Source organism: Prionailurus bengalensis, chromosome X (genome assembly GCF_016509475.1).
Source record: "Prionailurus bengalensis isolate Pbe53 chromosome X, Fcat_Pben_1.1_paternal_pri, whole genome shotgun sequence".
Classification (NCBI taxonomy): Eukaryota; Metazoa; Chordata; class Mammalia; order Carnivora; family Felidae; genus Prionailurus; species Prionailurus bengalensis.
In genome coordinates, this window is record NC_057361.1 from 12027891 (window position 1) to 12053228 (window position 25338).

Sequence of the window (25338 nt, forward strand, 5' to 3'; positions counted from 1 at the left end):
TTTAAAAGAGCTGAACAACCTAAAGAATATGACTTCTTTCCAACAATCCCAAATCTCCTCTTGTAACTATCAAATATAGTGACGGTTCAAAGTAAAATGAAAACATTTTTAAAATCCGTGGAGTAACACTGGCGTTGGGGGCAGGGGGAGAAGCTTCCAGAGGCCCAACACATCTAAAGGACTCCTGAGTTTTATGGACTTAAAAAAGGTGATCAGCCTTGAAAAGTCTTATTTGCTTGAAACAAGTCCAATTTTCGCCATCACCTGGGCTCAGAAGCGGATTCGTTTCTACTTACCATCTGGCAGGGAAATACGGAGGGCGGGCTGTGGTCAGTGAGGTGGGGCTGAATGGCTGGGAACTCTCCTGAGTGCATTTGGAGTTCAGAAAGCTAGAAAGATTTTTTTTTTTCTTGGAAAGCTAGAGAGACTTTCTTGCTTTAGAAAGACATTAGTAGACTGCTACACCAGGTGGCCGCCCCTGAGCCCAGCGTTCAATCTTTGTTACAGACATACCATAGGTGTGTTTGGTCACTGTACGGACATCTGTGCTTGATACGACTGATACTAAGACTTTTTTACCCAAGGACCAATTTTCCCCGGTTGGGGGCGATATCACACCTGCTGAAGATGCATGTCCTAACAACAGCTACAGAAACTCAAGCTCATGTTCGACTGTTCACAGCCAGGAATTCCTAAATCCATAATAATTTAGCACTATTTCAGTCCAAACAAATCCAAATCATTTTCAAAATAAAAAGCTGAAGAAAACAATGTAATCTACAAAATACATAAGACTGGGCGAAATACTGCTCAGTCAGTAACATTCCAGTTAATTCTTTTGTGTTACTCTCAATTCCCCAGGCTCTGAGACTTGCCTGTAGAACTAAGGATTCAATTACTGTTGAGTCTTACCCATTTCAAAAAGCAAATAACCAAACGACTTCCAAGAAAATATTTTTCTAGACGGTGGCAATGGGTAATTCTAGAAAACCAGATAAAAGTCATCTGTAGAAAGTACTGTAGTTTTGCGATTTACAAATGAAATTAACTAAACTGACTAATGTCTGCTGCTCCCACCAACCTGAATAAATGACTCACACAGTTATCTGGGTCATAAAAACAAATCAGTGCTTCATTAGAAATTCACTCTGCCATCTGCATATATGAGGAGAAACTTACCCAACCAAAGAGTCCCGAAAACTCATTCATGTTCTATTACATCTCCAGAAAAAAAAACAAAAACAAAAAACAGCATTTTCAAATATGCATGGCAAGAATCTTAGTAAGCCTAAGATCCAGAATACTCATTAGCAATGCAAGATCTATCCTGTCCACTACGAGGAGCGTTCTGCACTTTTATATTTTCTAGAAAATGAGGGGCAAAGAAAGTCCTCTGAACAAGCCAATAAAAAAAAAAAGCTGCATCACATTAAAATGATGCCACCTACCTTCACCGTTCCATGTTCGTAACTGGAGCCCTGTGCCAGGTGCAGATAAGACATCATGAAAATATTCACCACGGCCCACTGTCTGTACATTTTGAAGATTTTAATATCCACTGATTACCAAGCAGTTGACATCAGGCAGCTAGAGAAAACTGTTTCAAAAGGCATTCTCCGGAAGGAAAGGAAACCCTAAGAGTTCACATGGAAAAACAAATCATCAGTTGTGATCAAAATCCAATGAAATGACTTCAATTAGTCAAGGAACGTTTCTGCACAATCTTATGGGGGGAGAGAGATGAAAAAAATTTTAAATGCTCTCATGCTCCAAAAATAATCAGAAGGTGGACATGACTTCCACTGGACATGAAAAAGCACTCCAAATTCATGTCACGTCCAGCAAATTAAACAAACAAACCTCTCCACCCTATGCCCCGGGTTCTAGTTGCTTTGTAAGGAGGTGGTGCGGCCACCGCTGTTAGCAGCTACAAGAAGCCTGGAACCCAATTCTGGATTCAAACTTTTTTTTTTTCACAACCCTCATGGAAGGTTGCAGAAGTATGTGTCCTAAATCTGACAGATTTTGGCAGAAAATGCAGGGAAGTCTTGGCTGTAATCCTGTCGCGTCCCTACCAATAGCAGGGCAGTTTTCAAAACTGACTCAAACCCTCAGGACTGCTGTTCCTTTAACGCAGATAACCTGTAACGTGAAACCTCGGCACACAGGCGTCAATGTTGCACCACAATGCATTGTTCAGGAAGGGACCTCAGATGGTCACACATCTACTGCCAGGGACACGCAGAAAGCAATCAAATATGCTTAAAAAACTTACCTGTGCACAAAAAAAGCACATGAAAAGCCAAACATGCACAAAATGACTTTTTTTTAACAGAAGCTTAATAAGTTAGGTCAAATGAAGAACACTGATTTTTAAAGAAGCAACAATTAGGTTTATTTGCATGTACCGGGAAATACCTCACGTGCATTGCTATCAAAACCGTGTTAGCACTTTAGTGTGCAATTCTTTAGAAGCACTGGCTAAGTCAGCTTTGGAAACAGAATATGCTGAATGGATGGATGCCACAAGTGGCAAAATTCTAGAAAGTACTGAGATCTGCTTTTGTGCTCTTCACTAGTTTCCAATCTTTGATTTCCAGGTTTTGGCTCGTTCAAACCCATTTTTTGCATTTCTGAAATCAAGGATGGCCTGAGAAATCTCTTCATTGGTGTTCATCACAAATGGACCTAGGGGAGAAAGAGACATTCAGTAAGTTCTGGGTGACGATAATATTTTCTTCTATCACTATAAATGGTATATATTTCTAGAGTTCTTTTTTAAAAAAAATTTTAATGTTTATTTTTGAGAAAGAGAGAGTGAGAGAGTGAGCACGAGCAAGGGAAGGGCAGGGAGAGGGAGACAGAGGGAACCCAACGTGGGTCTCGAACTCACGAACCTCGAGATCATGATCTGAGCCGAAGTCGGACACTTATCCAACTGAGCCACCTAGGCGCCCCTGTATTCCTAGAGTTCTTAATCTGAAACTGACCCAGGCATATCTAAACAGTAAAAGGTTATTTTGCAGCATCCAATCCCTGAGAACTAGAATACAACTTTCTTGACCAGGACTGTGTACGACTATAAAGACCAAACTCCAGATACACAAATGCAATTGCATCATCCACTCACCCCTGGGTTTGGTCCTATCAAAATCATTTTTATAGTTGTTAGTTTTTCTTCTTCTTCTTCTTTTTTTTTTATTGAGGTGTAACTGACAAACAACATTAGTTTCAGGTGGACAACGTAATGATTCAATATTCGTGTATGTTGTGAAATGATCACCACAGTAAGTCTAGTTAACATCCATCACCACACACGGTTATAGAATTATTTTTCTTGTGGTAGGAACTTTGAAGCTTTACTGGAGTTGTTAGTTTTATAGCATTAGCTGATGTCAAGAATTGAACCGATCTGATGCAAGGAACTGGCAAATTTCATCATGGTTTTGGGGGTCTATGCAGTATACAAGGCTGCATACTTACATGAGGAGTTTAAGTCATCTTTGGACATTTGCAGCAACTCACTGACAGTAAATAGGAGGTTATAAAAATTACAAGTCAGGGGGGCTGGCAAACTTTTTCTGTAAAGGGCCAGACAGTACGTATTTTAGATTTTGTGGGTCAAACAGTGCCTGTCTCAACTACTCAGCTCTTCCGTTGAAGTGCAAAAGTAGCCACAGACAATAGGAAAGTGAATAGAGATGGATGTGTTCCAATAAAACTTTATTTACAAAAACATGCGGTTTGTTGGCACCTTTGTCTAATTCCTAGGTTTGGAGGATGGGGGTACAGTGCTAGAAGGAGGGATCGAAGGGGGAAAAGAATGAGGCGCCTGACAGGCAGGAAGAGGGCAGACTCCAGTAGGCTTTGGATGCCTTCTACGGGCAGAACTGTGGGGGTAATTCTGCAGGTGATCAGGGGTCACCCGAGGGTTAAGCAGATAGTAACGTCATCTGATTTGCAGTTTTTAAAGATTTTGGCATCAGGGTAGAGACGGTGTGTGGCCTAAGAGGCTGAGTTTTGGTGGTGGAACTGTTAAGGGCAGCTGGGATACAGGACACAGGAGGCTGTGGGTACAGCAAGGCGTTCGGCTCTGGATACTGTGACATGAAGGTACTGGAGACAACGGAATGGCTTCCTGGCAGAGGGACTTGATACATTGTCAGAAACATGGATCTGGGGCTCAGGAGAGAAATTTCATCTGGAAACAGACACTTGGCCTATATCGGATAGGAAAGAATGAGGGAGCCCTGATGTGCAAAATAAATAATCAGTCCAAGAGGACACCCTGGAAAAGCCAACTTTTTTTTTTTTAATTTTTTTTTTCAACGTTTATTTATTTTTGGGACAGAGAGAGACAGAGCATGAACGGGGGAGGGGCAGAGAGAGAGGAAGACACAGAATCAGAAACAGGCTCCAGGCTCTGAGCCATCAGCCCAGAGCCCGACGCGGGGCTCGAACTCACAGACCGCGAGATCGTGACCTGGCTGAAGTCGGGCGCTTAACCGACTGCGCCACCCAGGCGCCCCTGAAAAGCCAACTTTTAAAAGACACACAGAAGAAAGGGAGATGCAACTCAGAAAATGAGAGCAGATCCTGGGCCAAGGACCAATTTCTCGCACAACATAGTATCACGACAGTTTGGACTCGTGGAGCACCACTCCTGTCTCCCAATTATTTTTCTCTAAAAATGGTGCACTTCTGGGCTTCCATTTTGACACTCCCCTGGGGTATTCTGCCGTGCTTCTCAATTCAGAATGTGCACATGAAACACCCGGGAATCTTATTAAAATGCATATTCTGATTCAGGAGGTCTAGAGTGGGGTCTGAGACTGCATTTCTCACTAACTTTCTAGTGATGCACATACTGTTGGTTCATGGACCACACTGGGAGAAACGCGGGAAGCAAGCTTGGAGCCCTCCAGCACCGAGCTGAGGGAGCTTGTCTCCTCAAATCCTTAAGAAGGAGAAGAGAACTATAACCAGAGAGCAGGTTTTTGTTTTTCTTTTCCTTTTGTTTTTTGCATACTGTATCACTAAGTTTCTTATTTTTTTAAGTCGAGGTATAATTGATATACCTTGTATTGGTCTCAAGACGGACAACGTAATGATTCGATATTTGCAGATATTGTGAAACAATCACAATAAATCTAGTTAATATCCATCAGCACACACAGTTGCAGATTTCGTTTCCTGTGATGAGAACGTTTAAGGCCTGTTCCCTTAGCAACTTTCTAACATGCACTATAGTATGATTAATTGTAGCTGCCAGGCTGTACATTCCATCCCCCAGAAAGCATGCTTTTCAATTGATCAACTCTACGGGTTATAGACATGCAAATTATTTGATAGTTATCAATAATCTCATAAATACTCTTTCAAACTACAGTTTTCATGTTTTCTCTAGTTAAACCTTTACACTGCCTCCCGAGTAATAAAAATGGCGTGAGTTCAATCTCTCGTTATGTAGAACCTAGGTGTGACGGACAGCACAAAACATGGGGTCAGAAGACCAGGGTTCGAATCCCAGCTCCACTACTAACCATCATTTCCCATCAGGGAAGCCACAGGGCAGAGCGACGGGCAACCCAACCTCCTAAGGTTGTCCTGAAGAGTAGGTGAATTTGCGGCAAGCACTTGGACCAATCCTAGTAAATGAGACATGCTACCCAAGTATCTGTTAGGTAAATAAATTAAGTATATTGATTTTGTTTCCATCCCTTATAAAAAGGGCCAGGACTACATTGATGCTGAGGACATTTCCTATTCCAACATTCGACGACACTCCATGCTTAAAGGTCCTTAGCTAGTTCATTACACCGGTACACTTCCCAAACAGCCGGAAGATGGTTGTGGCTGTCTTTAAATGTGCACAGGTAAAAGAAAAACTTTCTGGGGTTTAAAGAGTTATAAAAAAGAACTAGCCAGCCAAACAAGATGCTTTGCCTCTCATTAACGGAGATGTCAAGGGCCGTATCTATCTGGTCTGGTTACTCGGAGTTTGAACGTACGAGCACATGCAGTGTTCCTGAGATCCAAGCCTCTGAGACAGGCGTCACCTAACACAAATGGGGGATGGCTCCGAGCAGTCCCAGCACTTTGGTCTGTCACCGAGTTTGGTCAGACTCTGGGTTTTCCTCATTGGTGCAGAGGAGATCTTTAAACTCAAAAGCCTCAGATCCCACACATCCTTTGCGCACCTAAATTCTAGTTGCTGTTAATAAACATCGTGACTCCTCTCAATCTGTCTTCAGGCTTTCTCCAGAAGAACAAACTATTTCGGCCCTCTTCCAGCAAGATAAAAGGAAGCAAGAACCACGAGCCTTTGGAGTGGAAATTGAAGCATGCAAAATGGAGGTCAGATGCTACATGCTTAGTGGAGTACAATTTAATGTTTTTCCTGTAAGTCATTAATCGAACAAGAAAGAATATTAAAAAAATTTTTTTTATATTTTTAAGTAATCTCTACACCCAGTGTGGGGCTCGAATTCACAACCCTGAGATCAAGAGTCGCACATTTGGCTGCCTGAGCCAGCCAGGCACTCCACAGAAGAATAGTTTGTAAACTATAGTGTTCTTTAAATGTATGACCAGCTGGGTTGTTTTTTTTCTGAAATCATGGTTTATGTGTGGGAATTCATGCAAGGCAATATAATGGGATTTTAATGCATGCTAAATTTAATAATATATGTTTTATAGGCATTTATCTAAATAAGTTGGCAAAATGTTTTTTAAATTTTTTAATGTTTATTTATGAGAGAGGGAGAGAGAGAGCCAGCATGAGTGGGGGAGGGGCACAGAGAGAGGGAGACACAGAATCTGAAGCAGGCTCCAGGCTCCAAGCTGTCAGCACAGAGCCTGACACAGGGCTTGAACCCATGACCTGAGACGAAGTCAGACGCTTAACTGACTGAGCCACCCAGGAGCCCCGGCAAAAACATTTTTTAATAAAAATGAACTAATAATATGTTGGCGTCTACATCCTTTCTCATTTAATAAAACAACAATATTATGAGGAAGTTAAGGCAAAGAAGTGAGGTGACTGGATACTTATTCCAGGATTTTCTGCCTCTGTTTTTTTTTTTAATACTGATTCAAATAATTCACATACTTCCAAAGGAATATTTTTAAGTGGTCCCTATTTTTCACAAAAAATGCAACAGACTACAAATGGTATTGAAATCACTGTTGTTTTTAGTAAAGATAAAAATGATATTCAAGCAGCAGGCCACAAAACATTTCTTTAAGTTCAAGTTCCCTATGACGCAACGCAAAACACCGTTTTTGTTTTCCCCATAGTTCTAAGTTCAATGTCGTCCACATGATAGGTACTCAGGAAATGTCTCTTTACAAGAAACAGAGAATGAATGTAGAAATAAGTGCCATGTATGTATTTTCCTCCTACAAAATCTTTGCAGATAAAGAGACAAGAGGAAAATACAGCTACTCTTCCCAGTAACAATACTATATTGGTACACTACTTTCAAAGGAGAAAATCACCCAGGAAAATTGCCATCATTTGGGGCTTACCATGCTGGACAACTGGTTCTCCTAATGGCTCCCCAGCAATTAGGATGAAGTGGTTTCTCTCAGGATCCTCAAGTCAAGGAAGAAAACATCAAACAATAAACATGCATACTTTTGAATGTCAAATTAGAAACAATTTGAAGCCGACATGCTGGCCAAATGGACAACGTTCCTATTTCCTCTTTTTTAAGTTTTATTTACTTAAGTAAGCTCTGCAGCCCTCGTGGGGCTCGAACTCAGAACCCTGAGATCAAGAGTCACATGCTCCTCCGACAGAGCTGGCCGGATGCCCTGGAAACACTTATTCCTTAAGATGATTGGTAGCAATCAGCACTCAAGACTAAGCCCAAACCACCAAAAGGTTAACCTTCTCAGATAAAGGAGAATGAAAATTAAGATTTTCTTCAACCGGGAACACCTTTAAGACAAACTATGTAATTTACTTATCTTATTACAGGGTTTATAACCTCCCATTAACAATTTTTAAAAGGGAGGATTATGCAAATCCAAAAGTAAGATTTTATTACTTTTGACATTTCTTCATGTAAAACATGCCCCAGAAATGTTGCACTAAACAGAACCTTATAAAAACATCCAAGTGGCATGTGCTCAGGTAAATTTCTCTCCCAAAGAGTCCTGTTATATTAAAGTCTCCAAAAGTTTTTCTTTAGAGGGGAGCCTGGGTGGCTCTGTCGGTTAAGCATCTGACTCTTGGTTTTGGTTCAGGTCATGATCTCACAGTTTCGTGGGCTCGAGCCCTACATCGGGCTCAGAGCCTGCTTGGGATTCTCTCTCTCTCTCTCTCTCTCTCTCTCTCTCTCTCTGTCTCTCTCTCTCTCCGCCCTTCCTCAACTCACGCTGTCTCTGTCTCCCCCAAGATATAAATAAATAAACTTAAAAAAAGTTTTTCTTTAGAATTAAAATTAGGTTTTTTTTTCCCTGAAACTGAAAAAAGTAGTAATTATAATATCCAGTGTGAGTGTGGATGCAGGGGAAGATACACGTTTATATCTTTGGCAGATTTTTAATTGACACATCAATCCTTCCAGAGAACACTCTGAAAATATGACTCCGAGCCCCCAGTATCACTGATGTCCTCTGACCCAGTAATGCCAGAGAAACCAGCAGAAGACCCCTCCCCCACCACACTTGTGAGAAATAGTAACTGTTGTAAGCCATCAGGGTTTAGGGTGATTTGTTAACCACTAATAGACAACTGAACAGTATGTAATTCTTTTCAGGCACCTCTTAGGTTAATCTCATTTAGAATAAAATCATAAATAAAGCAATAATGATCAGGTACTTTAAAATAAAGCCTTCAAAAATGGTTTAAAACTTCACCTTACCCTAATAATATAGCATATTTCTAAATGTGTGATATAGTATACTACATATTACGTTTATATGCTTCTAATACAAAGCTCTTTTTAGAAAATTAATTTAATATTTTTTTAAGTTTTAATTTTTTTATTTTTGAGAGCGTGTGTGTGCGCAAGTGGGAGAGGGACAGAGTGAAAGAGAGAGGGAGAGAGAGAGAATCTCAAGCAGACTCTGCACTGTCAGTGTGGAACCCAATGTGGGGCTTGAACCCATGAACCTTGAGATCATGACCTGAGCCAAAATCAAGAGTCGGACGCTTAACCGACTGAGCCACCCAGGTGCCCCCCTAATACAAAGCTCTTTAATTGGAAATCATTGTAATGTTACTAGTACCAGAAAACTTATCCCTGGATTCAATAAAAATAATGAATTCTTTAAAACTTCCATGTAGTAAACACACACACACAAACTCCTATTATACAGGACTCACATTGGTTTCTCCTTCTGCCTCCAACTTTAAAATATTAAAAGGCAATTTGGGTACAATGATTTCTGCAGAAGTCTTAACTTACTCCCTACAGTCCCAGGGCTGGTGTCATTTAGTACATCTACCCAGGGGAGGCTTTGCGGTTATCAGGTCTATAAGTCAGAGCTGGAAGACAGAAGAGTGCTACTATAGAGGAATACAAGAAAATAGCTTAACGTCCATGATGGAAATGGAAAAAAAAAAAAAAAAAACAACTATGGAAAACAGGCACAGAAGCTTAGAACTTAGTCTAGGACCACTTACTGTAGAAGCCAACAGGCTCTAAAGACATCATCATACTTTACAGCTCAGGACAATAATACACACGCTGATGATCCAAGGAAAGGGTAGGGTTTCTATCTGAAGTGATTTCTTTTTCTTCAATATCCTGTTCAAATGACTAAAAATTCAACTTAAAAAGATGCAGTTATCAACAAAGATTTATTTCCGAAGAGCTCCGGAGTGGTGCAACTTTAGTGTGCATCAACGGACATTTGAAGGAAAAGTTAGAAAAATAGTTCTGATCCTCCGGACTACACCATGTATAATTTAATCGGAAAGACGTCACTGCATAGTGTTTTGAAGTGCTTTTCCAGAGACACGCTTGAGTTTTAGGGTCAGGAGGCAGAGGGGAAAGGGTTGGGGGTTAGGGAAAGGGGGAGAGGAAAGGCCGACCTAGTGTGCCATGCATGCACCGACTCCTCAGAATGTTTCTTTCTCTTCTTTCTTTCTTTCTTTCTCTTTCTTTCTTTCTTTCTTTCTTTCTTTCTTTCTTTCTTTCTTTCTCTTTCTTTTCTTTCTTAAGAATGTAAGTTTCTTAATTCAGACAATGCTTCTGTTGTGGATGGCAGAATATCCCACAGTTTACACATTTAGGATGGTGATAAAAGTTTAAAAATAAAAGTGTTGCTTCTTTTGATATTATTCAGATAAAATGATGACTTTCCATTTATAATTTGGACAGTAAAATAAAAGGGCCCTGGCATTTGATCTGAAATGAAAAATGGTTTCACTGCAGGGTGTTGAGGAGTTCAGCACTTTGCTTTTCCATTTCAGAAACCTTAAGGATGGTCCAAGCTTTCTTTAATGCCTTTTCCACAAAATTAACCTCTCAGTAGCCCCTTCTCCTCTATGCTAAACCAGATGTTTGATGTCCTTTTCTTGTTTCCTAAATGTATCTTTTTTTCTGTCCTTACCTAGCCCTCTTTCGTGAAAGCTTATAATCTTTCTGGATATTCAGTAGAGTGCCAATGTGGTTACAAGCCCCTATCTTGAAAAGTCCTCGTCTACAGTGACCTTGTGTAGAGGGTCAAATGATGAAGATCATGCACAAGGAAGGAGAATGAACAGCTGCTTCAGACATGAGTCCCTGTGAGGACCTAAGTAAATGCCTTTTGGGGTTTGATGAAAAGGCCCCATAGAAAGATGACAGAGGCCCACTTACGGCTTCATGTCTAATTAGCCCAATGGAAGGTCATGATCTTTTAGGGCCCAGACCATGTCTTTTACTTTGGTGAATCTTCTCAGACTCCTTAGTTCAGAGTTAGACCCTTCTGGGTTTACTGAATAACTTACGTTTACAAATGGCTCGTTATCTCATAAATATTATCTCCAAGACATGCCTTGAGTTTCACTGATGCTGACAATAAACGATCAACACCCAGCTGAAGACCCTGTGATTCATTTAAGGTGCTGATAACTTCTACTAGTCTTGAGGATGTCCTCATAGTTGGATTGATTCTGAAGCTGGAGATGGCAGGAGGACTCTGAGGATGAATCTGAGAGCATGCTTTAGGTTTAAGGACACTTATTCTAGTGATACATTACCTGAAAACAACTACCAGAGAGAAACCGAGTTTTCGCATGACTTAACTGCATGCAGTCATTCTTACTGGATTTCACTGTCTACGCTTCTTAGGCCAATTGAAAGATAAAACAACGAACTATTGTCAGTTTTTACAAATTAACGGTCATGAATTGTTACACATAAGTAAGCAAAAAAGTTGTCTCTGGTTTTCATAGGGTGTTTTATTTCTGTCTTTCAATCTTTAGTTTAACCAAATGTCGATCTGTATTAATTTTAGCAAGGTCCCCATGAATGGTGCCAGTTAAAGAGTACCATGACTCTCAAGTACTGTTTTGAGGGCAGCTAATGAAGAACTAATTGTCTACCTTGACAAACTACAAGTGAATTTGCTAATCCATGAGGCTAAGGGTTTCCTCAGCAGGACATCAATATAAACATACATCTAAAGGTGACATCGAGCCTTTCCTATCAAACCTATGTGCTCCTGATCAGGGAGCCATGCTGGTGACAAGAGCACCAACTATGGGCCAGAGCAGCACAGGGACCCTTAGCCCCTGAAACAGAGTCTGTTCTAGGGTGACCAGAACCATCCAGGATTAAATACCCAGAGAAGCATGGAGCTGATCCTAATCTCTAAGAACTCTGAAAAAGCTAAGACTATTTTGAAGCCATTGTTGGGAGTCTGGGCTTCCTCCAAGAAGTCAGAGGGTCTGGCCTAAAGACTCTTAAATCTAGCATAAACCAAGCCCCATGTAGTTGCCATCTGCCACAGAAGACTTCAGAGTAAGGGTCACAGAAGACAATCCACCCTCGGAAAGAAGACAGGGGTCCCTGAAGCCTAAAATGTGCTGACGTAAGACAAGTCAAATGCTAATATGGAGCAGGAAACCTGGGGACAGAAATGACGTGAATGACATCAACCCTTGCGTGCCCTCCTCTCCCACCCCAGAGGGTTGGTTACTCTAGAGGAAACCACCCATATGTGGTTAACCGGGGAGACAGGAATGATTGCGGAAGACTCAGAAGTAAGGAGTAGCGAAAGTCCTAGGAGCCAGGGAGTATACCAAATCCTTCTTCTTATTCTTTATGTTTATTATTTTGGGGAGGGGGGGCAGAGAGAGGGGGACAGAGGATCTGAAGTGGGCTCTGCACTAACAGCAGAGAGCCCGATGCAGGCCTCGAACTCACAAACTGTGAGATCATGATCTGAGCCGAAGTCGGACGCTCAACCTACTGAGCTATCCAAGTGGCCCCCAAATCCTTATTCTTGACCACAACTCAGTGCAAATGGGATTAAGGGGAACATTAGGAAGTCATATCTTCCTTTTCTAATCCTCAGGCTTTAGTTCCACGTGAAGATAACCCTTGCCTGGGGCCTGGAGTGAATCAGAACACTTAAGAGGCTTTTTCTAGCTGTAGAAACTGCTATGTGCCCTGAACCTTACGGCCTGAAGTATAAATCCTCATTAGGTAACATGTATCTGACATGACTATCTGTTAAATTAGGTGTTTAGATCAGTGAACCTTCTGGCTACCATTATTGGGCACCCATTACATACTAGACCAGGGGTTAGCACACTGTTCCTTGTAAAGAGCCAGAGAATAAGTATTCTAGGCTTTGTGGGTCATCTAGTCTCTGCTGCAAGCACTCAACTGTACCGTTGTGGTGTGATAGCATCCACAAACAGAAAGGAATGGGCGTAGCTGTGATCCGACAAAACTTTATTTACAAAACCAGGTTTGAATTTGACCTACTGGACATAATTTACCAATCCCTGTGCTAGACCTGGAGTGGACTCTCGACATACGTAATCTCACATATTCTTTCTAGCAACTCTATGCAGGGGGCATCATTATTTTGATTTTGTAGACAACGAAAGTGAATCTCAGAGAGGTTGAAAAACATCTCCAAAGTCACACAGCTAACAAATGGCAAGACCAAGATTCACACCTTCACGATCTCCTTCCCGTTGTAATCTAAGGGGGACTATTTCTTCGTGGATAGAAGCATCACACACCCATTGAAATACTAATTTTTAACGATAATTTTCTCATAGAAATCTTTCTAATGCCTGGATGGCTCTGGCTATGTTCATACCCAGCAATAATTACAGAAGTCTACACAACAGAGTGGTGTCCCTGGAGCCACTGAACTGACGCTTTAGCCAACTCTTTGTTATCCCAGGCTGCCCCCTCTTCCCCCGCCCCCACCCCCCCCACCCCCGGCCCGCCGCCTTTCTGGCTCCCCTCAGCAACTCTTTCTGGTGGTTCATTCCAGTTTCCAAATCCTTGTCATCTGCAATGTGCCCTCTGCTAGATTATAGGAAGAATCGAGGTGTCAAGTTAAACCCAATAATGTGACAAACAAATCCACGACCAGTTGGCTCTGGTCTGTGTGCAGCTTCTGGGCCTCCTTCCTGCACTGGCCCGAAACCATTTCTGTGGGTCCAAAGTGGCAGTTTCAAACAGTTCAACCTAATAATCGAGGTGCATGGACCCCGATATGCGCATTTTCTCTGGTGCTCATGAGGTTTCCCTTCCATTTACTCCATAGGTGAGCTGCCACAAAAGCAGGCGAAGATGCCGTAATTCTTCAAATCCACTGCATTCCACAACACCGGGATCAGAGCGGCCCGAGGCAGGCAGATCGCCTCTCTGCCAGTCACCTGCACACTGAAGTCGTTTCCACCCCTACTTTTCAAAATTCATCTTGTCAGGAGCTTTTGCACAACCGTCTCTTCAATCCTCTTGATTAGAATGACACAAAGCCATCAGACTGGCTTAGCAGGCTCCCAAGAGACAGAGATAATCACTTAAGGGAATGAAATAGAAATATTGGAAACTCTACCTAAGAAGCAGGGGTTCAACACCAAAGGACTATGAAACGCATCATATGCTCCTCTCAGTTCGACTTGCAAAGGGCTCGTTGTGAGCGTGGAGATCTGTATTTATACTCCTAGATGGTTGATCCATTTTCACTGACGGCACAAATAAATCAATTGTATAAAGAAAGAAAATTAAGAGACAAAGAAGCACATGTTGCCTCCAGATTCAAATTTCTAGGGGTAAACAATAGAGACTTCAGGCGATTCCTGACGATGAGGGATCGGCATTGATAAAACCTTAAAATAAACCAATAGAAATAATAGATGTTAATGAAAGGTGTTGACAAATTTGTGGCATAGTTTCTTTGCCTAAGTAAGACAACATTTTCCAGCCACACAGAAGAGGTAGTAGGCATTTACCTGTAAACTGGTAGAAAGTGCAATTTAAGAAAACAGAAGATTTTTAATACTTACCCTGTTCTGCACCTGGACACTGTCACCCTCCCCCAGCACTGCCGTGTGATGAGGTTCTATTTTTTGTTGTGCATCATCAGGCCCTACAAAAGAGATGAGCCACAAAACTGAATGTTCTTTATAGGACGTTTATCATATGGTTACAAATTTGGTTAACTAGATAGCGCCATAATTTTTGTTTCAACCTCAGAAATAGGAGACTTAGGAATCTTGGGATGGTATAGTTTCAAATGTCATTAGGGAAACACACGTATAACTGCACCATAAACTTCTCCTTTTAACATTTTAATGACTTCACTGAATTAAAAAACAACAACACTGTTCAGAGGTGGGGACTTGGCATATGACAAAGGGTTCATGGCACAAAAAAGATGAAGGCCCTCCGTCCCCGAAGCGGTGGCATGCCGGTCAACGTTTAAAAGTGGCTTTGGGAGAGAAGTGGGAGAATGAGGCCGATTTTCGGTGTGTGCTCATTTCCGTGGTGGAAATGCTCCCACTGCGGCCAATTTCAAGCTACCCACTTGAGGCCAGGGAAGAGGTGCGCAATCGATTCCTGCGAGCCGGCAACAGCCGGCCCCAGTGCACCTCTAAAGGTTCCTTCTGTACTGAAAATTCAGGTCAACAGAAGTAAACAATAGAACTCCACTGACTTTCTACTCATGCACGGGTCTGGCAATGAAACAGTGGTCTGGCAGTCTAAGAATAATCTCATTTAGATCTCAGTAATATCTTTAACTGTGATATGGAGAAGCATTTTATTAAGTGTGCTTTATGGAGATTCCCTGGGAGCAACGGATCGTGTCTTTTATCTTCGACTCATTCATACACAACACCCATGTACGTTATGCACACGGTCTACTCCTGGCCCCTCATTTTGTCATGCAGATGTTCCATCATACATAAGCCAAAACAACTTATAAAGCCCCTTCGCTGCCTTTACGGAGGGAGCTGGCAAAAGGCAGTTCTCAAATAAGGCTGAATTGAGATCCTCTGTACCTCCAAGCAGGAGAGCTTGCTTGACTGTTGTGTTCACCAGTCTGGGAGCAAATCTGGATTTAGATATCAGGGGTTCATGTTTTTCTAACAGCGTCAATCCTAACTTTACGTGGAGCCCGATTTCTGCCCACACTCTTTGCTGTTCTAGGAGAGGAACCACAAGGTTGATTCTGAAGAGGCCATATGATTGATATGTCTCAGCCTAGGCAGACAGTTTTTATAGACACTAGGGTCAGGTTTCCAGGTCTGTCATTGTAAGTGTAACTTGCTTCTGTATTATCTTATGAAATGGTGTTTTTAATGTTTATTTTTGAGAGAGAGAGAGAGAGAGAGAGAGAGAAACATAAGCATGCGCACATGAGCACGGGAGGGGCAGAAAGAGAGAATCCTAGGCCAACTCAGAGCTTGATCTCAGGAACTGAATCACGAGATCATGACCTGAGCCAAAATCAAGAGCTGGATGTTTCACCGACTAAGCCACCCAGGTGCCCCTATTTTACGAAATGTTTAAAACAGGATCCCCGAAAACAAAGACAGCTTCTATATTCATATCATTTCTATGTCATTTCACCCACCTGGTTATCTCCTGAACCTAAAATAAGTCTCAAAGAAAAGAAACTTTATTGTTTCTGCCTACTTTCAATTATAAACGGAGCCAAATCAGATAATAAATAGTTTCCATTGAGAAGCTTCGCCAAGAATGTTAAATCTAATAGCGCAGTTAAGGAAGATTTAACTGAAAACAATTGAATTGCAAATATTTTTGTTTGCCTAAACAGTCCTCAAAGGGCAAAATACTTTAAAACATATTTTCAAGTTAGTGCTGCAGCTTCAGTGTGTGACTGATCGCGGGGCAACTCTCCCCCATATGCCAGATTGCCTTTCTCTTCTCTTTATAAGAACTGCTGCCGCAGGGCTAGCCATTTCAGACATTCTGGCACTTCCAGTAGAGTCTGATATCATCGATTTTACAGGTACAAAGCTCTCTTATCTGATGCAATCAGGGTCATTAACTGAAAAAGACAATCAACTGCCTCCAACATTTTAAATTAAATTTTTAAAATGTTTATTTATTTTGAGAGAGAGAGAGAGAGAGAGAGAAAGTGTGTGCAGGGGAGGAGCAGGGAGAGAGGGAGAGAGAGAAGCCCAAGGAGGTTCTACACTGTCAGTGTACAGCCTGACACGGGGCTTGATCCCACGATGCAGGGCTCGATCCCATGAACCATGAGACCACGACCTGAGCCGAAATCTAGAGTCAGACGCTTAACCGACTGAGCCACCCAGGTGCTCCTCCACATTTTAAATTAAAGTGTAAACGTGCATACATTTGCCAATATTTAGAAATACAGTGAAAGTTAGTTCGCTGATTAGATTGAAGCACTGTCTTTCTAAAGCAGAACCATAATGACTATAACCACTGAAATCCTTCTAGACGATTTGTTTACCCCAATCTTTTTCGGTCATTTTCCCCATACGTTAGCAATTCACTTTTACAAAGCATTTGACTTCGTGGTTCTAGAAATACCAACTTTTTTAATGCTTACTTCATTAATTTACATGTGGTTTCACTGAACCACATAATTGCAATTATTACTGCAACTGGCCTAACAGATCTGAGAACAAGCACAGCTGCCTTGAAGTGCACTTGAATTTGGCCTGAAGGAGTAGCGATGGGCTGGCAGACCAGGGTTGCTGATCAACCTGGGTGTCCAAGAACCTCACACCACATGTTTCTGTGAAATGAGCACATTGCTTAGTCCGGTTCATTCTAGGTAAGTGTAGGTCAATTCGGAGGGCTTCTGGTGTTTCTGCACCTCTATTGAGATCCGGGGGCTGTGTCAAACTTAATACTCCCCAGAACCAGAAGCAAAGGGCTGAGCACATACTAAGCATGAATAATTACTTATTTAAATAAGTCTGAAACATCTCACTACCTGCATAAGCCAGTTAGGTGTCATTTCAATAACCACAAATATTTTTAGATTTCTAAATATATTAAGTTTATTTTTGAGCGAGAGCAAGAGAGAGAGAGAGAGAGACAGAGTGTGAGTGGGGGAGGGACAGAGAGAGAGGGAGACACAGAATCCAAAGCAGGCTCCATGCTCCAAGCTGTCAGCACAGAGCCCAATGTGGGGCTCGAACCCACAAACCATGAGATCCCGACCTGAGCTCAAGTCGGACACTTAACCAACTGAGCCACTCAGGCACTCCTCTAAATCTATTTTCTAGGCCCAAACAGTATACCTGATATAGTATACCCCTATAGGAGGCTGACAGTATACCCCTTTAGGAGGCTGACATCCAAGCCGTAGGGATATAGGATATGAGTTGCTCTCCCCTTTGGTATCTGTGTCAATGTGTAACGTCATCCTCATCTCGGCTGCAGGCAAGGGACTCGGTGTTAGTATCCTGGGGATTTATTGGCTTTCTGCCTATGTGGTTTTTAGTTTCTGAGTTTTAAAAATCATATACTGCACATATTTCAGCTGAGGGCTGGGCAAAGAACCTGTTAACTCTGTAAAAGATTGTCGTCGGAGATCTCCGGCCATCTCTAACGTTGAAGCCTCCACCTGTCCTTTTTCACAATCCACCAGTGTCCGTCTTTTAAGAACTTCCTGCATCAATTAATATTCTTTGAGTCCTCCTACATCTCCATATTATGGAATCTCTCCAGATTACTTTCTCAACCCAAACTGCAGTCTATTTATTCCAGCCCCATGCACATTTATAACATCGATTCCAACAGAACGGAGGTACAGGACATTTTGGAAAAGACAATTACTTGCTTATCAGTTCCTGCCATCTGTGGCCGGCTGGTGCCATCCTGGCTTTAAACGCAAGATTAAACTGAGGCAGTTAAATCAGAAAGTGTTTTCTAGATTCTCTCTTACAGATTTTATACGTCACTACATACTTAATAACCATCTCTGCTTTGTCTTTTTTCCTTTGATGATTTGTTCTTGCCCTTTTGTTTTTCTCATGAACATCTCTATTAGGGGGGTGGGTAGGAGGAAAAGAAGGAGATAAAATTCAATTGAGGTCATTTGGCCAGTCACTCATTGGCTACAGCCGAGTCCCAAGAGGCCAGTTATGCGAGCTGGATTCTCTCCACGGTCCAGTTTACCCTGGACAGATGCAAGTTCGTTCCAACGCTACAGACCGTGACCCCATTTCCTGCCAGATGTTTTGCACTTGTGGCCCATGGTCATGAGAGGTGACCAGGCCAGTGAATAGAAACGACTCCGGAAACTCCTGCCTCACCTCAAGAAAAACAAGTGGATGTACCGGTCATTCTTATCCCTCCAATTGCTGAGCTTTTCACTTGTTTAATTCTTGGACTGAAGGTCTGTCAGGAAACAAGGCTGAAACTACTGACTAAAACAGGTTTTGAATGCCAGAGGGGAGGAGGCAGTGGGGGGGGGGGGATGGGCAAAATGAGTGAAGGGGAGGGGGAGGTACAGGCTTCCAGTTATGGAATGAATCAGTCACAAGGATGGAAGGCACGGCACAGGGAATACAGTCAGTGATGGCACAATGGTGACAGACAGCAGGTACAGGTGTGGCGAGCACAGTATCACCTGCAGACCAGGCGAATCACTGCTATCCACCTGAAACTAACGTAACATTGTGTGTCAACCATACCTCAATTTAATGAAAACAGGTTTCAAAGATGATTTGTTCATTTTTCTCCGTTTCATCCTCCACACCACCATTTAAACCAAAATAAAATATGACCTGTTGTAGAGTCCAGAAGCTAAGAAAGGTTTTTACATTCTTAAATGGTTGAAAAATATCAAAACAAAGGCATTGCATGACCCGTGAAAAATCTATGAACTTCACATTTCCGTGGCCATCGAGTTTTATTAGAATAGCCATCCCAACTGCTCACGTATCACTGTGGCCACTTTTGTGCTACAAGGGCAAGAATGAGTCGTTGCAACTAAAACTGTATGGTCCACGAAAGACAATAATATTTAGTATCTGGCCCTTTGTAACAAGTTTGCTGCCCCTGCCCTTTCTCCTTCTACACAGGCATTTCTGGTATCCTTATCACCTCAGAATTCACATGCTTTATTACTTTCCATTTGTGCAGATTATTTTGTTGCTCTTGAAACCACAAGTCAATGGCGCTACCTCCATAAAAATGGTTTTTACTCTCCATTTGTATAAAGTTCTTTGTGACACTCAAGATTTTCAAAAGATCATAAGACAAATGATGCTTCATCTCTTCCAGATGGTGAACATAGTTTACGTGTGATCCTTGTGATACCACTACATTTTTTCCATCCTTTTTCAGATGCTAAAATAAATGAATTTTGCTTCTGGCCCATCACTGAAATGCTATTCAGTGAAAGAGGAACTAAGGCCATTTTTACTGTTATAAAATCAAAATACATGGTTCGTGTTACCACTATCTTCCAGAAAAATAATTTGAGGCGACTGAAGCCCCCTTTTGGAGATTATAAAGAATGGTTTAAGTGGTTCTGGGTATCACCTTCAAGTCTAGAGCAGATGTCATCAATAAAGCAGCTGTCTGGGGCTGGCAGTGTATCACCCACGGAGATGGCCACGTCAGGGTCACAGGAAGACCACTGACGGCTGAGGCCGCTAGCCTGCGGGAGACGGGGTGGAGGGCACCCAAGCCCAGAAGGTCTCCGAAATGACAGTGTTGGCCTGCCCCACCCCCACCCCACCACCCATCGCTGTCACGAGGGGCAGGGAAGAGCCGAGAGGAGGCTGGTTCTCTTACTTTACATTGTCCCAGAAGCACAGCCCGAGATGTTGAAGTACGAGTTTATCTGGCAGGTGGACACAGGAAACAACAGGCCAGGAACCGAGTCAGGTAAGGGAGACAGGACAGACCAGAGTGTCATCAGGCATGTGCCCACCGTGGGCGGCTTGGACGGAATCCCGCCGGGCACCGCTAGGAAAAGGCCTCACACGCAGGCGTCACTTAGCCCACCGGAGGGGTGACGTGGCCTCTGGGAATGTCCAGTCGCCAGCATTCTCGCCCTGCCCTGACCGGGGCAGAGCAGCGTTCCCCGGTTCAGAGAAAGCCTCGGGCCGTGACACGCAGACGCCACTGGCAGGGTGGAAGGCGGTCGGCGGGCCTGTGGAGCTAAGGCGTCCGAGGCGTGGGCAGGGCACACTCAGAATCCGCCCCAGCACTCGTCCGGCAGTGCCACAGAGAGACCGGCCCGACACCCGTGCCGCTTCCAGGAGGACAGGCAGGGCGGCAGTGGACGTGGCCGGAGCCCACCCGCTCTGCGGGCTCCACTCCGCCACCCGGCCGGCTCCTTGCTGCGGGCCTGGCTATGGAGCGCAGGCCGGAAAAGACGGGACGGACGGCGCGGTTGCCGTGTTGTCGTCATACAGAGGTGACGCAGTACGTCACGGCAACGGGAGCGGGCAGTCCTCGGTTCTGGTCCCAGGCCTACCGAGGCACAATCCTGGCAAGTTAACTAACTCTCTTTAGACTTTACTTTCCTTATAAGTAAAATGACGGTTGGGTCTTGAACATCCCTCCCGGAACCCACTCAACAAGAGACGCTTAGACAAGCCTTAAAATAAGGGAAAACCAACTTTGAGATTTCTCAGAGGCGCCTGGGACGGCAAATGCCCCTCCTTCCAGCTCCCAGGAGACAGATCCCTGTTCCCCTGCGCCCATTAGAGCTACATCCCTTTATCAGCATGGAGGTCGCCAACCTCTCCCCAAGATGTCAACCCACAGGAGCGTGCCCAGATCTTACATCTGCACAGAGGCCGCAGTAAAATGGCTGCTGTCGTGACCGGTGTTCATATTCTCCTCCCTCACTGAGCATGCTGGAAGCTGAGAGGTGCCCTGTCCTGGGTGTACCAGGATGTACGAGGATGGAGAGAGGGCTGGTGCCAGACAGAAGAAGGCAGAGTATGTGACTGCATGAAAGGTTTCATCTTGCTTTTCCTCCCCCTCAGTCATTTAAATGATAGTGCAATTGAACCCAAAGCAAACAGTCATCACTTACCAATATACACATTTCCAGATATGGTATAAATGAAGCTTGTCCACCCTGAAAAAGGACCAGCAACGTTAAAAGGTTAGTGTCCATAACGCCAAAAGGAACAAAAATGTAATAATATGTTTAACAAATATCTCTGAAATATAAATGCTGTACATAAATTTATATAACAGATACAAAAGATGAGACAAAATCCTCTATTTTCTCTTAGATACATATTTAAACGTTTAACTTCCGTGAGCCGTTTAAAACACACGCTGTCACTTCCGCACGCACACACGTATGGACACATGTACACACATTCCCCTAACCCTAAATGACTTGGTCCCAAATGCCCTAGAGCCATTTGGCTCTAGTTGCCACTGAGCTCACTCCTTTTCATCTCTCCTAAAATAGAGCACCAATTCCAGGGACGTGGAGCATGCATCATCTTTGGGGGTATGAATGGGGTTCAGCTGGTCCGTGCGCTCCCCGGAGTTGCGTACACAATTTTCCAAGTGCGTACACTTCTCTGTGAAGATATGAGTACACAGCGTTCACCAGGTTCCTACTGTGACGCATGGGCCCAAGAGCTCAGGACCACAGACGACCTGCCACTTGCTCTCCCGGTGACTTCCATGGGTGTCTGTACCCACAGCCCATAAGGGACGCCGCGGGGCCACTGGGAGACCTGAATCCAGAAACAGCCAGCTCAAAACAGAACAGGGACATCACTTGTGTGCCTTAGGTGGAAAAGGAGAAGATGTGGGAAGGGAACACATGGTAGAGTTCGAGGTAGAAGGGCAGGGTCCACCCTGGGGCGTCTTTGAGAGTCAATGTGACACAGTGAACCAAACAAGGGCAGGTGTGGAGGATCACGGGGGACAAAAATGCACTCTGGGGATGCAGCTGGGATTCCAGGTGGGCTGAAACACACACAAAAGGCACAAGAGAAAAGATGTAACTGACAACCATCAACATCAACGGGGTCTGGGGAAGAAAATCCGAAGGCTGGAGGAACAAACCAAGACACTTGGGTGGATGCCAGAGGATATTTCGTCACCCTCCCATACCCCAACTGCTCCTCTTGGAGGTTTTACCAGACCAAGTTTAAGGCCTCTGGAAGTAATTCTGCTTGCTGACAGCTCGCTCATATTCGTCCTCCCTTGGTGCCCCACAGGCTCGCTCTGCCATCAGCTGGTGAACATCACTCCCTCCCCTGCATGCCCTGTGGGCGGAGACTGGGAGGAAGAAGGCCCAGACGGGCTGCACAAGTTGTGCAATTTTGGGGAGGGAGGTTTGGGATGCTGAAAACAGGCCAGCAATCCACAGCCCAATTCCACGTGTCTTATCCGGGCGGACCGGCTCTGCTTGCTCACAGATGCTCAGCCTCCCTGGTCCTAGTTGGCCTGACTTGTAATGAGACTCTGTAACAAAACCCCTTTCTTCGCTGCTTTAAGACAAAACATCGCCATTGAACGCTGTCTAAATTGATTTTTCAAAGTGCCAATGTCTTCACTGTGTTTTTCTGATTATAAAAAGCTAATACGCATAAATTGAAGACATATTTTGAGACTGTGGAAGTGTGTAACCCCTACACTAAAAATCTTTCTGCAGTCTTCATTCTTGGCCTGACATAAATATTGCCAGCAATTTGCTATTTATGCTTTCAGTTTCTTTTTTGTTTTGTGCACTATATATCATTGGCTAAAAAACCAGAACAGACTCAATGTTCTATTCCATGTCAAAACAAAGAAGTAACTCATCCTCGGGAAAGCCTGCAGAGTGGTCCATTGTGAGGACACGTCACGATTTACGTAACCAATCCCTTCTTCATTCTTGAAAGGTACTAAAAAATTAACGCCTTGTGAGTTTGACAAAACCTCAAAGCTCTCGATTGCTCAACCGGGTTTTTATTCAGGACAATTTTGCTTGTTCTAATCTCATCTCTCCTCCACCCTCTTTGGTTCATTCCTGCTCACCCTGCAAACAGAAAACTAGTCCACACATACTTGCCATGCCTTGTCTTCTTTTCTGTTTTATCTTTGTACAGGATCCAGAACGACCAAACCTGTGCTCAAAGATGGCCAAGCCAACGTATTAAGTGCCCCTTGTAAAAATCTTCTATTAGCAGGTTCTATTAGTGAGCCCATCCTCAACCAGTAATAATAAAATTCATGTTTCTGGTTGGAAAGCACAAAGCATTGTAGGGAATGGACTAAAAATGGGAAAATTGCCTTTCCCCCCCTTCTTTTTAACACATCGTCCAAATGCACTTGCTCTGTTAAAACTGAGACTTCCAGCTACCTCCATTTTGACCTCAGACTTTGTAATTGATTAAGTTCTTCTTTTCAGCTAGTCTCTTGGCTCAGGTGGAAGATGCTGAGGGCGGAGCGCCCCCCGATGGGCCCTAAAACCAGCGCCTCCAGCAGTAAGGTCCGCTCTGAGCCAGCAAGACCCTACCCGTGATTGATCCCAAGACCCTGACTGATTTGGCCTTCACAGCCCACCTGCACGGATCCACCCGCCTTTGCCCTACATTTTCCTTCTGAAAACCCGGATGCATTTTCAGTACTTTGGAGACAAGTCTTTGAGATGCTGGTCTGCTGCACTCCCAGCGGTGGTCTCACTGAAACAAACTGCATTCTTGTTTCACCACTACTTGTTTTTCTACCTTTGGATTTTGTCAGCGACGAGTGGCCAAACCCGGTGCTCCTTGCACACCAGCTACACACCTTGTTTAATTTCCACCATTAACAAGAAAACCACAGACCCAAGATGGAGTCACTAATGCTAGGCCAAGTCCCCAAACAGGGGCTTGATACCCAACTGAATTGTAGTTTCAACCTCCTCCAGAAACACAGTCTTAACTGGATCAGTCAGAACTTTTCCAGTCAGCACCACTGAGGTCATCCCCACAGGGGTCCCCTCCATCCCCCAAAGGAAGAGGAGATGATCTGCATGATAAGACCCCTTGCTCTTCCCACCCCCCCTTCCCTGGGAAGGTGACCTTGTCTGGAACCATCTTTTTCTTTTGCCAGTAACTTTCTTGCCCCCTCCTCCTTCCTACAAGAAGCTTCCATTTTGTACCATTCATAAATCATTTAATAAAGCCGATTCAAACTTCAAATTTAGCCAGTTGAATTGTTTTTAACAGCATTAAGCATTGCTTCTTAAAACTATAGTAAAACAAGAGCCGAGTGGTATGAACGTTTTCTATATGTTTAAGAACTGCTACATTTTATTAGGATTTCTTCTCTGCGAAGAGCAGGATTGCATCAGCAAAGAGCTCTTCACGGAGATTTGCAGATCCTTCCTCCTCCTGCCCTCCTCTCTCACCCCTCCTCCCGCTCTTGTGTCCTGCAGTAATGGATACCATCCCCCCATTCTTACTGCTCCAAAGTCACAGGCCCTATGGTTCCCCTTTTTCCACAACCGAGGTCTCCAAGCTACTGGCTCTTTGCAGCTGGGAAGCTCTTCCCGTCCCTCAGGCAATGACAAAATAAGTTGGGATGGAAGTCACGTTTTACCTCTGGCCCTGCGGGATGGTTTAATCAGCAACACATTTAAGTCAGACCTCCTTCAGTCAAACATCAAAAATGTAAGACTTTTAAATATGTAAATCACTTTCTGTGGCTTCTGCTCTCATTTTCAGGGAGGCTCCCAATTCTTATAAATGTCCCTAGTGAGAGCTTTTCTTGGCCTCCATTCCTTGCCTTAACCCAGCTCATTTTCCTCCTGCTATGTCTATAGAGTTCACCCTAACGATGAACTTCACAACTACTCCTTATCTATGTATGTGTAGAGAAAGTCGAAAAAGAGAAACTGCTGACAGAGCAAGTCTTTGACAAAAGTCAACGCCGGGGAGGGAAGGAGAGAGGGAAT

At 43.6% G+C, this 25338-nt stretch overlaps 2 protein-coding genes across 5 annotated transcripts in view; both read right to left on the bottom strand.

The window, feature by feature from the left end:
• The window catches only part of VEGFD (vascular endothelial growth factor D), a 35638-nt gene extending 33381 nt beyond the window's left edge, over positions 1-2257 (bottom strand). Inside the window, exons 1-2 of one of the 2 annotated variants that reach the window (XM_043570672.1) lie at positions 1861-2257; positions 1449-1634 (exon numbers count right to left, since the gene is read on the bottom strand). In XM_043570672.1, coding sequence (XP_043426607.1) covers positions 1449-1538 — 90 coding nt within the window. In that variant the 5' untranslated portion in view covers positions 1539-1634; positions 1861-2257. Of the gene's footprint in view, positions 1-1448 lie in introns of both variants that reach the window. The other variant, XM_043570671.1, reaches the window with a different exon arrangement.
• A 113-nt stretch (positions 2258-2370) lies between these two features.
• The window catches only part of PIR (pirin), a 90260-nt gene continuing 67292 nt past the window's right edge, over positions 2371-25338 (bottom strand). For 2 of the 3 annotated variants that reach the window (XM_043570675.1, XM_043570673.1), the window contains exons 7-10: positions 21481-21525; positions 14480-14562; positions 7531-7597; positions 2371-2688 (exon numbers count right to left, since the gene is read on the bottom strand). In XM_043570675.1, the coding sequence (XP_043426610.1) occupies positions 2576-2688; positions 7531-7597; positions 14480-14562; positions 21481-21525 (308 nt within the window). In that variant the 3' untranslated portion in view covers positions 2371-2575. The remainder of the gene's footprint in view (positions 2689-7530; positions 7598-14479; positions 14563-21480; positions 21526-25338) is intronic. The other variant, XM_043570674.1, reaches the window with a different exon arrangement.